Genomic DNA, 15,670 nt, shown 5'->3' with positions numbered 1-15,670 from the left:
GTCAAACGCTTTTATTGACAATTACATTACATTTATGCAAAGAGTCAATATTTGCAGTGTTGACCCTCCCTTTTTAGACCTCTGCAATTAGCCCTGACATGCTGTCAATCAACTTCTGGGCCACATCCTGACTGATGGCAGCCCATTCTTGCATTATCAATGATTGGAGTTTGTCAGAACTTGTGAGTTTCATTTCTTGTTCTCCCGCCTCTAGAGGATTGACCACAAGTTCTCAATGGGATTAAGGTTTGGGGAATTTCCTGGCCATGGACCCAGAATTTTAATGTTTTGTTCCCCAAGCCACTTGGTTATCACGTTGGACTTATGGCAAGGTGTGCCATCATTCTGTAATAGGCATTTTTCATCACCAAACTGTTCTGGGATGGTTGGGAGAAGTTGCTCTTGGAGGATGTTTTTGTACCATTTACTATTGGCATGACACAGGACTGGTGATAATCACCTTTTCTTCTTCGGAACAAGATTTTTCCAGATGCCCCAAACAATCTTTAGAGAAAATCCTATTACCCCAGTCCTCAGCAGTCCAATCCCTGTACTTTTTTGCAGAATATCCGTCTGTCCTGATGTTTTTCCTGGAGGGAAGTGGCTTCTTTGCTGCCCTTCATTACACCAGACCATCCTCTAAAATTCCTTGCCTCACTCACACAGATACACTCACACCTGCCGGCTGCCATTCCTGAGCAAGCTCTGCACTGGTGGTGCCCCGATCACGCAGCTGAATAAACTGTAGGAGTATATTTCCTCAGAATAAGGCCCAGAATTCATCCAAGTGGCATTGCAAATGTTAAGAGAGATAGGCAAATGTTTTACTCTTTTACTTGGCTTACTGAGAAAATATAAACAGTGGTGTGACGTGGTTTTGGAGGAGGTCACAAACTTCTGCTATGCTGCAATGGCATTAATTTCATGCCTATGTGCAATGGCAGACAAAGTCAGCAAGGGAGCCTGTGTAGTTATATTTGTGCCTTTCCACTCCTTTCTTATGGCCTTTCCATTCAAATGCAAAAAGATTTTTATATATATATATATTTTACTTTAATGCATTCTCTGCATTATGGTGTAAAAAAAAAAAAAAAAACTTTTAAAAGTAGCTCTCCCCAGCCCCCCATAAACACTTAACTGAGTCGATTCTCTATCCAGCGCTGTCCCATTTGCAGCAGCTCTTCTCCCCTCTTCCTTCTCTAACAGGCTTGGCTGAGAGCAGTGGGAGCTGTTGGTTCCTTCTGCTGTCAGTCAAATCCTGTGAGCAGAGCGGGACAGAGCTGCATTGTGTGTCTATAGATGCACACGGCTCTGCTCCGGATTGAGTCTGCACTTCTCCCCCCATAGAAAGCGGCTTGCTATAGGTGCAGATGGAGAGGAGGAGAAGCTGACGGCACCAGTGGGGGGGGCCTCAGAAAAGGAGGTTCGGGGTTGCTCTGTGCAGTAGTACCATTGCACAGAGCAGGAAAGTATGACATGTTTGTTATATAAAAATGTTAACCTTTACAATCACTTTAATTATCACATGACTAAAAATAGCTAAGGTATAGCAAGTATCATAAGCATGATAGTTCTCAGAATTTTTATACACAATGATGATCTTTGAGAAAATGCACATTTTAAGTAAGAAAGCTTGCAATTCTGATGTTTTAGTGAAGATACAAGCTTTTAACGAACACTCAAACTCAGTGGTTGTAAACTTCAACTTTAAATGGGAAGAGGCACAGAATAACAAATATTTTTTTTTTTACAGTTTGTTTACACGTGGTGTGGTTGCTTGGACATTAAGGCCTCATGTATGTTTTTGGACGTTTTCACAGCAGCTGTTTTTGGCAGTAGACACTCTCCGTCATGTTATCCTGTGTGTCCATGCACACATAGTGTTATCAGCAGTTTTGGGCAGTGGCGTTTTTGAGCAGTAAAAAAAAAAACTAGTGGGTTCTGAGAGACATTTTTCAGCTGTAAAAACGCTCACTGATAAACGCTCAAAAACTTAATTCACCAGCGTTTTTTAACGTTTTTGATCCATTGAAAAAAAAAAACCCTAACGTGGAAAAACGCTAATAAACGCTAAAAACGCCATTGAAAAAACATTGAAAAACTCACTGCAAAGCTACTGGCGTTTTTATAACGTTATTTTAACGTCCAGTGTGCATGAGGCCTAAAGCCTGCAGGAACAGACCAGCATCTGCTTTTTACTCCCACCAGTCACTGGAAAACAAATGCACTATAGTGAGGAATGCAAAGACCTGTACATTGGGGGGGTAAAAACTCAACAAATAAATGGTCCAACATTGGTAGAATTCTACAGGTTAAGGCTCAGCGGGTTTTCTACAGCCTAAAGCCCCACTTGAATGCTTGATTGCTTGTATTATCATAAGAGGTAAGTCTGTTTTGGGCCCAGTCAGATGTTAAAAACAAATAATGCTGCTGCTAAAATTATGTATTGACTTGTCAGGATGCTTACGGCATTTATTCAGTAGTTTTTGGAAGTGTGCTACTATCTTATTTTGTCTCTCTGTGTATGTAAACTACAAAATGGGTGTTCAACATCGGAATTTTTGAGATTTGGCCATGGCCAAATTTGGCCAGGTATTTGAAAATCTGGCCACCATTGTTGCTTGATCAGTTGGCTTTGTAGGTAATCTGATATACAATAGGAACAAAATATTACTCAATGGTAGCTTATATCAGGAATTTGACATTACATAGAATACCTGTCTTCTTTTGGTGAGGGTTATTTGCATATGATTGCCAAGTGAGGATTCTGTAAAAATATCCTACCAGTACTTTGTGGTCTTTTAAAGCCTCTTCTGTGGTACTTCACATTGTGGCCAGATCCTCCTGACCCATGCTGATGAGGTCTATTAGGCTGAAATGGTACCGTCACTGGCAGCATGTCATATAAAACCTTCTTTAAGAAGGTGTTATTTGTATATAGTAAACATGTAACATCTAAGAAAAATCCACAATTTGCGATGCATCTTTCTGTAAAAGATTTATTTTTTCCAACAAGGTCCCTTCTTTGACGCTGGAAGGTGGGAGATTGAAGCAGAATCCTTCTCTACTCCGTGGAAAGGATTATGAAATTGTACCAGAACCAGTGTGGAGAGCACTTTATCATTGGTATGGCGCAAACCTGTCATTACCTCGACCAGTAAGTAACAGTCAGTCCTGGAATTCATACTGAATATCATCAGCTGAGTATGTATCTGAGATAAAGATAATCGATTTGTGAATGCAGTTGCTTTTTTCAGATGTATTGTGTGTGTATATATATTTTTATTGAGTTTACTTACTGCTTTAAAAGTTATCATTGTTTTAGATTATAGTCCTAGGCACAGTATATTTATCATTTGAGATGCATTTCCACATTTGCAGTAAAATTTGAGAAAACCCAACTATGCACATCATGCCTAAAAATAAGATTTTTTTTCTCTGTGTTAAATTGGAGCAGGCCTCGGGCACAGTGGAAACTCAATCTGTCCCCACTTGACAAAAATAAACACCTAATTTCCCCTTCATACCATACCATACAATACCAAAAGCCGGCTTCTAGATCGTTAGCCCTTTGTTAGGACAGACAGATTAAAATGTTGCTGGTAAACATAAAGTATATAATATAATTCTATATTCCAACTATGTATTTAGCTGTTTCATTTATGTTTTGCTGCATAGTGGAATCTCATTTTTGTAGCCAAATTAAGATAACGCCCACATTTGTTACGTGTTCTCATTCACATAGCATTACTTAGAAAAACATAAAAATCGCTGCTTATATTTTACATTCTATTTTCTGAAAACTCCAAAACTTATGTTTTTTCTCTTCTATGCAGTGGGATCTTTGACATTACTGTTTACCACAATTAATGCTACCAGTACTTTGCTGGCAGATCTCCTCCTTATACATTGTAAACAACAACATTTTAACATTGTGGGGGGAGAACTTATTAAAACTGGTGCAGCCAGAATCTAGAGCATTTAAAAAAAATAATAATAATTTGTGTGTGTATATGTGTGTGTGTGTGTGTATGTATGTATGTATGTGTGTATATGTGTGTATATATATATATATATATATATATATATAAACAGCTGTGCTCATAAGTTTACATACCCTGGCAGAATTTATGATTTCTTGGCCATTTTTCAGAGAATGAGTGATAAAACAAAAACATTTCTTTCACTCATGGTTAGTGTTTGGCTGAACCCATTTATTCTCAATCAATTGGGTTTACTCTTTCTAAATCATCATGACAACAGAAACTACCAAAATGACCCTGATCAAAAGTTTACATACCCTGGTGATTTTGGAATGATGACATGCACACAAGTTGACACAAAGTGGTTTGAATGGCTAGTAAAGATGACCAACCTCTGTTTGCGTCTAATTGGTGTGTGTGTAAGGTCAATGAGTTTCTGGACTCCTTATAGACCGCTGCACTGAAGTTTCTGGATTCTGAGTCATGGGGAAAGCAAAAGATTTGTCAAAGGATCTGCGGGAAAAGGTAGTTGAACTGTATAAAACAGGAAAGGGATATAAAAAGATATACAAGGAATTGAGAACTCTAATCATGAAGTGGAAAATGAGGGGTTCTGTTAAAACCAAACCACAAACCAAACCAAATTTCAGTCACAACTGCCAGGAAAATTGTTCGATGTGCAAAGAAAAACCCACATATAACTTCAGGTGAAATACAAGACTCTCTGAAAACATGTAGTGTGGCCATTTTAAAATGCACAATAAGGAGGCACTTGAAGAAAGATAGGCTGCATGGTCAAGTTGTCAGAAGAAAGCCATTACTACACAAATGCCACAAAGTATCCCGCTTACAATACGCCAAACAGCACAGAGACAAGAATCACATTTTGTGGCACAAAGCAATTTGAAATGATGAGACCAAAATTGAGCTTTTTGGCCACAACCATAAATGCTACATTTGGAGAAGAGTAAACAAGGCCTATGATGAAAGGTACACCATTCCTACTGTGAAACATGGAGGTATATCACTGATGTTTTTAGGGATGTGTGAGCTACAAAGGCACAGGAAATTTTGTCAAAATTGATGGCAAGATGAATGAAGTATATAATCAAAAAATACTGGAGGAACATTTGCATTCATCAGCCTGAAAGCTGCACATGGGACATACTTGGACATTCCAACATGACAATGATCCAAAACACGAGGCCAAGTCGACCTGTCATTGGCTACAGCAGAATAAAGCTAAGGTTCTGGAGTGGCCATCTCAGTCTCCTGACCTCAATATCATTGAACCAATCTTGGGCGATCTCAAACGTGCAGTTCATGCAGCCAAGAATTTACAGGAACTGGAGGCTTTTTGCCAAAAGGAATGGGCAGCTTTACCATCTGAGAAGATAAAGAGCCTCATCCACAAATGCCACAAAATAATTCAAGCTGTCACTGATGTTAAAGGGGGCAACTGGGGTATGTAAATTTTTGATCAGGGTCATTTGGGTAGTTTCTGTTTTTATGATTTAAAAAGAGTAAAACACAGTTGATTGATAATAAATGACTTCAGCCAAACACTAACCATGAGTGAAAGAAATGTTTTATTATATCATTCATATTATCTGAAAAATGGCCAAGAAATCATAAATTCTGCCAGGGTATTTAAACTTATGAGCACAAATTTGTGTGTGTGTGTAAAATTTCCTTGAATATTATGTCGCATTGTTAGCCTTTGTGGTGGCAAATGTATTCTAGACTGAATTATGGTCAAACCTGTACATTAAAACACAGATGGAAGCAGCCATTTATTTCTTCCAGGGTAGTAGTTCATTGTGTAGAACTAAGAGAATGTTTTAGTAACTCAGTGAGTACTTTCAGCCTGAGGCCTCTTTCACACTTCATTTTGCGGAATCCGCTTGCTCAGTGGGTAATCGCTCTGCTAACCCCCACTGAGCAAGCGGATGACCGGTCCGTCTCTAATCACTGTGCTGAGCGGTGACGGACACAGTCCCGCTCTCCTCTATGGGGAAATTGGGTGAAAATAGACCGCCAGTCAATTTTCATCAGATCGGATAGCGGCGGATGTCAGCGATCTTGTGTACACTGACATTCTCCGTTCCATAGGGGAGAGTGCAAGGCCCGTCTGAAAAACTGACAGGCAAACCTGATCAGACAGCCCATGTGAAAGAGGCCTAACTGCTTTAAAACTAGTATACAGCACAGGAATTTAAGCACACCTGCTTCCATCAGGGATTCAGGGCTGCTTTTGCTCAACTGCTAGGACCAAAGAAAGATATTGCAGTCGGAGCTTACACTAAACTGAGGTCTTTTCCCGATTCTGTGCGACAGCATTGGCCAATTACCTGTAGGGGTTCAAATGTGTTGGTACCTTTTCTGTCTATATTGTATAAAACAACCATTAAAGTGGAAGTCCATGCAAAAACTAAAATCCCTGCATCTAAAGCCACCAACATTCTAACACTAACCTCTCTAGCCCTGTAAAGAAAAACGAGTATACATACCTTTTCTGCAGGCCATCCAACTCGATCTCCAGCGGCGGAAGCTCTGCTGAGTACACGTCCCACAACGGTTGTAAAATTAATGGGAAGTGACGTCGCCCATAGCGTTACTATGGGGCTTCCATTGGCAGATGTGTCCTCCACCGCGAAGCTGCGGCTGACAGCTCAGAGTGGGATAAAAGCTTCTGCCGCTGGAGATCGGGTCGGATCGCCTGCAGAAAAGTTATGTATACTTGTTTTTTCTTTTCAGGGCTAGAGAGGATAGTGTTAAAATGTTGGTAGCTATAGATGCAGGGATTTTAGTTTTTGCATGGACTTCCACTTTAAGGGAAATGTTGGCTGCATTTAAATCTAAAATGATGCTGTCTTGCGGTTTTATTTTTTTATTAGGTAATCCGAAACAGTAAAACTAACCTCCCAGAACTGGAGCTCTTTCCACGTTATTTGCTTTTCTTGAGACAGCAGCCTGTGACCCGCCAACAACAGTCTAACATCTGGGTGAATATGGGTATGATGAGCCTAAGAATGTTTCCTCAGCATTTACCCAGAGGTAATGTAAGAATGCAGCAAGAATGGGATTGCACTTTTTATGCCACTGTAATGCCTGCTAGCTCTGCAACCTGCATTTTAAATTAATGGGTTTTTAACCTAAGGTCATGCACAAGAAAATACTCATTTTCTAATTCGAACAACTGAGTGTACATTGCAGAATGCTTGCAACCTATTTTTGGAATAATTTCATAATCGTAAAAAAGTATTTACGGTACTCTTTTAATGTGTTTAAAATTCTTACATATACCTGTAAGTAGAGATATTTCCCCGCTGTCGCTAGTCAGAAATGGATGCATCTTTGCATTTGATTGGTGTTGTGAAGAAGTAATTGCTTGGTAAGATCCTGGTACTTAATGTTTTTTTTTTAATATAGAATGATTAAAGGCTACAACTATCCTAAACTGATATATTTCAGTCGCTGATGTTGAAAGTATAACTGAAGGCACAACCCTTTAGGGAGAGCTGCCCTCTCTGTTTGTTCTGGTGGCTGTTATCACCAAAAGTGAAAGAAAATCCCACATTTTTAGTGATCATCAAAACCGGAAAAAGAAGAGAATGTTCCAGTTGGGGACACTAGTTCTTGTTGAGCCTGGTGACTGCCAGGGATCTCTCTCAGTTCGGAGGGAATTCCTCTCACTTCCTGTTGTGGCTATGAGACAGTGAATGGAACTCGCTCCAGTTCAACTGACATGTTTCCTCCTTTCCCTTGCTCTATCCAAAAATAATATATAGTTTTGCCTTTGTTTCTATTTTAAAGTACGCCAAGTTTTTAAAATTTCTTAAGACTAAGGGAGGGCTATAGCCAATTTTTATATCATCTTTGTTCCTTTGGGGAGATTTCACTTCACTTTCTGTCTCATTGCCAAGACAGAAATTGAGAAGAAATCCTTGGTTGTCACCAGAACTGGTGTCTCCATTGTAGGATTTTCCCTCTATTCTTGTTCTGGTGAGATCCAAAAATTTGGAACTTTCTTTCACTTTCAGTCTCGATGATAGTATTTAAATAGGCCAAACAGAAAGGAAGGGTGAATCTCACGTAATGTGTCACAGACGGCAAAAAAACATGTTCAGTGCCTCTCCACTCTATCAAAAACATGTTTGCCTTTAATTATGTCTTAAAGCCAGCTAAAACTTTTATAATAATCTACCCAAACTTGTTCTTGTGCAGACTGTAGGTCTCTGTGTTCAGTGCTGAAATAGCCTGTTTAATATTTGATTCCTTGGTTGTAGAGAATGAAGCTAAATGTCTTTCTCCTGGCATATGTGGCTTTTTTTTTACCTTTCAAACAAAACTAAATTTTGATCTTTAATTTTTGACCAGACCAATTAAAAGCTTGTTTAATTTTAAATAAATCTTGGTGACTTTTTATTTAATTTTTTTTTGCTGTGCGCTAATTATTGTCAAATCAGTGATTAATCTTGGGTTAAAAAAAATGCTTTCTTGCTGTAATCTTACAACTAATCCTCTTACCTTAATTGCTTTTTCTTTTTTAAAGGGATATTATGTTGCAGTGTGGGGGTATTGTTAAGGTAACATTGTTGCTTTGCTACTCAGAATGCTGTTTCGTGTAGCATTGTGTGAAATTGGTATAAAGATATTGCATGCCTTTATTCAAACTTGTATAAGTTTTCTTAATATATTGTTACATATAAATATATATTTGTAGTACTATATCATATTATATTTTTACTTAAAAAAAATGCACTGTTTTGCATATTCTGTACAGGATGGCCTATTTTATATACATAAATAATATGAATTACAAATTTCTGTACTTGGCGACCGGGTTCTGCATTGTTTTGCAGAAAATATTAACCTGGATTTCTTTAACTTTATGCCACATAAAATGAACATTGGGACATAATTAGAAACCTACACTGAAGAGAACAATAGTGATAGAGAGTCATTATAAATTAATGTTCCAAAGTGTTTGAAGGTTTCCAGCTGTTTATTGGTTTGTAAACATTTTATGTTCAGGTATCATCAAGAATAGCAGATGGAATTATGTTAGGTAAAAGCTTTAAAACACTCGTCGGCATCTCGGTGAGGGTTTCTTGTTCTGGTCTCTGCAGGACAAAAGTCCTTTTATACATGTAAACATTTTTTATGTCACTTGTCAGACCTAGAGCTTTTGTACATTTTCTAGCGGCTATGCAGTCTACTCATGCCAGGAGGGACACTTTTTTTTTTTTTTGTTATGTTTTTCAAAGTTAACATTTATTCCATGTAAATGTTTATACAAAATAACAAGTAGGATCTTTAATTTTGCTGCTGATAGCTTCAAAAGGAAACTATAATGGCTTTGGATCAATTTCATTTTTAAATTTATAAACTGATATTTAATATCTGGTATCCTGGTAATTCTCCTGTGGGGTTAATACAGTGGAGCTTTTCTGCTGCAAAGCATTTAAATGTGTTCCAGATACTGTGGGGGGACAGTGCTTCATCACCATAACATTTCTTGCACACGCCATGCTAATCTTACTGCACCACACTGGCCTGTGCCGCAGGCCACCTGGTGGTTATGTGCTGCTCTATTATATGTTTGTGCTAAGTCAGGTACACACAACTGCTTTCCTATCTTCTCACCGTGAGGGGAGATCCCTGCCATAGCACGGTCTATGGATACATTTTCTTCTTGCTGCTGCCTAACAGTGATATGGTCACAGCCACCAATATATAACCTCCCTTGCTTCTACAGATGATTTTGAAGTACTTTATTTGGAACTTTGTGAGATTTACTTGAAGCTTCATCATTCTACGTACTTGCCACGTGTCTGATCAAAGGCACAAAGGAAGCAGTCCTGCATACCTGTACAGCTTTTTTTCCCACTACTTCTTTCGAGTGGCTGGCAGTGTTCCTCCTCAAGGACTTGACATGGGCAGCCCTGACCTTTGTCCCATTTGAGACTGTATGCTCCTTAGTCTTCTCTGGCTCCATCTGGCTTAGCTCATTTTTCTGCCTTATCCAGGGAAGTAATTGTTTTGGCTTTATCAGATTTTTTAACATCTCTGCCATGGTAGCTAAGAACACAGAGGCTGTAGGCATATGTCTATGCTTTCTCCTCCAGAGTCTCTCTGATTTGCCTGCAGCTGCTTTTGTGCACTTCGCCGAGGATGATAAGGAGTACGGTCTCTTCTTTTTTTAGATGATTTTGTGCCTAAAGAGGTTCAGTCTTTTGGTTTGAAATCACAGAAAAGTAGATACATTTCATTCTTTTCAAATACATTTCCGGGATGATACCCCTATGTTGCTCTTTTTTTTTTTTTTTTTTTTTTTTTTTTTTTTTTTTTTTTTTTTTTTTTTTTTTTTTTTTTTTTTTTTTTACCACCTCAGCTTTCATTTACCCAATTCTAGAGACCAGCTCATAATTTGATGCTTCTTATGTCTCAAGTTGTGGTTTGCATCATATGTGGTATTTATTCTGCAAAATTTTTTTTTTTTTTTTTTTTTTTTTTTTTTTTTTTTTTTTTTTTTTTTATTTAAATGTTCATAAATATTACGTATTCTTTGTCGGCCAACCAACAGATCATAAAGGCATTAATCCTACGCCCTGTTGGTCGGGACCCAATAATATTTGACAGAAAAACGAATTTTTTCAATTTTATACACCCTCCCCTCCCCCCCATGGCTCCCAGGGATCTCATCCTAATCTCTTCTAACATATCGCCTATAAAGTTCAGCAAAGGGAACTATTTTTGAATATACCTCTGAAAGTAGTCAAAAAAGGGCGAGCTGGCGGTGCATGTGGGTTACTACCCACTTACACATTTCCTGTTCCTATCAGACCCTAACTCTTTCAGCGTAGCTCCATGTTTTTTTGTATTCCTTCCATTTTGCCCATTTCTCCCTATATTCCCCGTTTCTTTCCAGGTGACTGTCCCTTAGTTCTTCTAACCTGTACGTTTCCTCTACTTCGTCTATCCAGTTCCAGACATGGGGGCTTTCCTTCTCCTGCCACTTTTTGGGAATGAGTCTCTTCGCTGCGTTTAAGAGATGGGGTAGTAAAGACTGCTTGTATTTTTTTACCCCTTCCGGACTGCCGTGAAAGAGCACGACCCAGGGGTCCTTCTTTATCTCCTCCCCCGTTATAACCTTTATTTGGGTCAATATTATATCCCAATAGCTTTGAATTTTTGGGCATAGCCACCATAAATGGGCCATCGTGCCTATTTCTGAACAACCCCGCCAGCACTCAGCTGGCTGGCTTGCTTTAAATTTATTAGCTTTGTCAGGGGTGATATACCACCCTGAAAGGCACTTGTAATTTGCTTCGGCTGTGCGGACATCTATAGCAGATGAGTGAGTTAATTGAATAATCCTCTGAAAAGTGTTTGTCCCTCTCGTGATACCTAACTCTCTTTCCCATTTTTCTATGAAGGGTGCTTCTCCCCGAGACCCTATCTTGACCAATATCTCGTAGAGTTTAGTGATAGTGCCCTTTGAATTCTTGGATTTGCAGATCCTCTCAAGTGGGGTGAGCTCCGCCTCCGTCCGTAATGGGCGGGGGAGGTGCCACACAAAGTGATGCAGCTGAGAATAATGCCACCTATCGAGATTCCAGTAGTCCGTTTTGGACTTCAAATCTCCGTAGGTCATCATCTCTCCGTCCTTAATAATATCTCCTAAGTGCACTGTGTCTTTCCTAATCCAATTCCCTCCAATTTTGTTTTCCCCCGGTGCAAAATAAGGATTTTCTTTTAAATTCATTAGTGGGGAATTAAATTTCCCCTCTAGTTGTGCCTGAGTTATATCCCATAATCTTAAAGTGTGTCTTGTTATTTCATGTGTTTTGTGATCTAGTGCTCTGTGTTGTGTAGGGATCCATATGGTATTATTCAAGTGTTTGCTAGATAACGCCTTCTCAATTTGCACCCATCTTTTATCTGGCCTGTCCCGGGCCCATTCGACCGCCCGCGATAGGACCGCTGCTTTATAGTAACTTTTGATGTCCGGAACACCCAACCCGCCATGCAGCTTTCCCTGTTTTAGTGTGGAGAGGGAAATTCTATGCTTCTTGTTTTTCCATACATAGTTTAGTAGCAAGGTATTAAGGATGCTCAGAAATTGCTGTGGAAGGGCGATTGGTACCAGTGAAAATTTATAAAGAATTTTTGGGACTACGACCATCTTCAACATATTTATACGTCCGATCCAAGATATAGGTTTATTTACCGTGTTTTTTAATTCATTCTTGATTTCATTTAGTAAGGGAACATAGTTTATTTTATACATCTTCTGTACTGTATTAGCTAGTTTAATACCTAGGTACTTTAGTTCTTTGGTCCAGGGAAAGGCGCAGACTTCTTTTACTAGTCCTGCCTCTCTTTTATTTAAATTTATATTCAAAATTTCTGATTTATTTATATTTATTTTAAAGTTAGAGATATTCCCGTATTGTTTCATTACTTTGGAGAGCTTTAAAATGGATTTGATCGGGTTGGTTACATAAAATAAAATGTCGTCGGCGAAGGCCGATAATTTGTGTTCCTCCCCGTCTACTCCTACTCCGTTGATATCGGGATCATTGCGGATAGTAGCCAATAATGGCTCCAATGATAGTATAAAGAGAAGGGGTGATAGGGGGCACCCCTGCCTTGTTCCATTTTTCATTTCGAATGGTTCCGATAACGTTCCGTTTATTTTAATTTTTGCGGTAGGATAGAGGTACAGTGTTTTAATCCAACGGGACATCCTATTTCCTATTCCCATGATAGTAAGGGTCTTCATCATAAGCCCCCAGTCTACCCTGTCGAAAGCTTTCTCAGCGTCAACTGACAGGAATAGACCGGGGGATTTATTCTGCCTAATGGACTGGAGCAGAAGAATTGCCCTAAGGCTATTATCTTTGCCCTCTCTATTGGGTACAAATCCTACCTGATCGGGGTGCACCAAAGAGTGCATAACTCCCCTCAGGCGTCCTGCAAGGATTTTGGCAAACAGCTTGATGTCTGCATTTAACAGCGAAATAGGTCTGTATCCCGAACAGAGAGTGCTGTCCTTCCCTTCTTTCAATATTAGCGTGATCACGGCCGCTGTTGCTTCACTGCTGGCTTCGAATTCGGAGCCTAGCCCATTAAAATATTTGCACATCTTTGGAATCAATATGTTGCTAAATCTCTTATAATACATGGTTGAGAACCCGTCCGGACCCGGGCTTTTTCCGCCCGTGGAGGTATTTATTGCCATTTTGATTTCTGCCTCGGTTATGGGGCGATCCATATCAAAACTCTCCATCTCCTCCAATCTGGGGAGTCCTGCCTTTGCAAGAAAGTCTCTAGTCTCTTCTTCCCTTTCCCCTTCCTGCAGACCTGGGTGTTTTATTGTATATAATTCCTCGTAATAGTTTTTAAAACTGTCTGCGATTTCGGGAGTTGCATAAGCCAAGTTCCCATTTTTCCCCTTAATTTTTTCAATGTAGTTCCTAGTTTTCTTTTTTTTTGCCATTTTGGCTAACAGCTTACTTGGTTTATTACCCCATATGTACCTCTCCTTGGAGATGCAGTTTAGTTTATACCTTGCTTCCTGTTCCATGATTTCCTTAAGTGCATCTCTTTTCAGGGTTAGATTAAGGTAGGTCTCTTTTAATCTTTGCTCTTTGTGTTTACTTTCTAGGGTCTCTATCTCTTTCCTCAGGGAGTTGGCTTTGTTTTCCCTTTCTTTTTTTTTTTTAGCGGCCTCGGCAATTAAAATTCCTCTGATATACGCTTTGTGCGTCTCCCAAAGGGTTGCGCTGGAAATCCCCACTGTATCATTAATATGAAAGAATTGTTTTAGTTCAGCCTCCACTCTTCTACCCCCTCCTTCATCTCGGATCAGGCTATCATCCAGGCGCCACACCGGCCGCTGCCTCTTTTGTGTAGATAATATAATTTTCATTGTTATTGGAGCATGATCTGACACCGTCATGATTCCGATTTCAGTCTCTGTAATAGAGTCTAGCAGCCCGTGATCCGCCAAGATGTAGTCTATTCTAGAATACGTTCCGTGGGGAGGGGAAAAAAATGTGTAGTCATGTTCTTTTGGGTGAAAAATCCGCCAAACGTCCACTAATTGGCGTTCGTGTAGCTTATGTTTGATTCTCTGCAAATGCTCATTTTTTGTCACCTTCCCACGGAACGTACTGTCTTCTGTTGGGTTAAATACAAAGTTTAAATCCCCCATCAGTATTATATATCCCTCCGCAAAGTTGTTCAATTTTCCCAAAATTTTTCCTAAGTATTGTGTTGGGTGTACGTTTGGTGCATATATATTTGCTAGAGTATAGATTACATTTTCGAACTTTATTTTGAGAAATAAAAATCTCCCTTCGGGGTCCGTCAGCCTCGCCTCAAGCGTGAATCCAAAACCTCTTGTAAACCCGATAGCCACACCCCTTGCTCGTTTGGATATGGAATCACCGTAAAACCAAACGGGGTACACCGGGGAGTATAATTTAATGTTTGCGTCAATGGTCAGATGAGATTCTTGAATAAATACCACATCCGCTCTGAGGTGCTCCAGCTCAGCCAAGACTTTTAGTCTTTTGACCGCTGAATTTAGGCCCTTTACATTGTAGGATAAAAATTTAACTTCAGTCATTTCCTATTACTGGATCGTTCCGTGAACTTGCTGGACTTTCTAAGAGATCCCCTGGGAGCCGTTTTCCCTGTTCCCTCCCTATTTTGAAGGGGGAGAATATTCTCTCCCCTTCCAAAACCACCCCTCGATCCCCCCCTCCCCCCCCTTGTCTAGGCCCATGCATCGCCTCTGAACCGTGGGGATCCACTGTATCCCCCACCTGTCGGTTCTTTTGGATGAGGTGTAGCACTCAGCGCCCCTCCCATACATTGTCTCCTGGAATTTCCCGGGAGATTGATCTTATATGTGTGGCGGGGACGGATCCTCCCTACTTGTTCCCCTCTCCGATCACCCACCCCCCGACCCCTCCCCCTCTCACCCCCTCTGTGCCAATCTCTCAGGGCCGCCCCAAGTTGCTGCTATTTTCTGGTCCCTATTCAACCCATCCCTATTCCACCCATTCAGGTAACTCAATCAACGGTATATCCAGTTTACGGCAGAACCCTGCCAAATCCTCAGGGAATGTTAGTTTAGCTGATATACCCTCTCTAAACCCTATCAAGCAAGCCGGAAAGCCCCATTGGTAATTTATATTAGATTTCCGCATTTGTTCCAATAAGGGTTTTAAATGCCTTCTTCTGGACAGGGTTTCCCAGGCCAAGTCCGTGAAAATCTGAATCTCAGTCCCGTCATAGGATAAGGGAGGCTTTCTTCTCAGTTTTTGCCAGATTTCCTCTTTATCTTCGAAATGTCTGAACCTGGCAATTATGTCCCTGTTCCAGTTTCCTCCTCCCTCCCTTATCTTTCCAACTCGATGTACCCTTTCTATTTTGAGGGGACCTTCCGAACCGTTGTTTAGGAGGGGCAGGAACAACTCGTTGAGAATTTTCCTCAGGTCTTCGCCCCTCTCCTCCTTAACCGCTCGTATCCTAAGGTTTTGCCTTCTGTTACGGTTCTCGTGATCTTCTAGGCGATATTGCAGTAGCCTCTGGTTTTGTTTCATATTCAGATGTTGGGTTTTTAATTCTTTTAGTTCAAGATCTTACTTTTCTATTTTTTTCTCTGC

General features: G+C 40.0%; 1 protein-coding gene across 2 annotated transcripts in view; it reads left to right on the top strand.

The window, feature by feature from the left end:
• Nucleotides 1-15,670, top strand: part of USP32 (ubiquitin specific peptidase 32) — a 265,092-nt gene that overhangs the window by 167,652 nt on the left and 81,770 nt on the right. The window contains exons 15-16 of one of the 2 annotated variants that reach the window (XM_040336910.1): nt 3,017-3,157; nt 6,881-7,040. In XM_040336910.1, coding sequence (XP_040192844.1) covers nt 3,017-3,157; nt 6,881-7,040 — 301 coding nt within the window. The remainder of the gene's footprint in view (nt 1-3,016; nt 3,158-6,880; nt 7,041-15,670) is intronic. The other variant, XM_040336911.1, reaches the window with a different exon arrangement.

This window comes from Rana temporaria, chromosome 2 (assembly GCF_905171775.1).
Source record: "Rana temporaria chromosome 2, aRanTem1.1, whole genome shotgun sequence".
NCBI classification, from domain to species: domain Eukaryota; kingdom Metazoa; phylum Chordata; class Amphibia; order Anura; family Ranidae; genus Rana; species Rana temporaria.
This window is presented reverse-complemented; position numbering and strand designations above follow the sequence as displayed.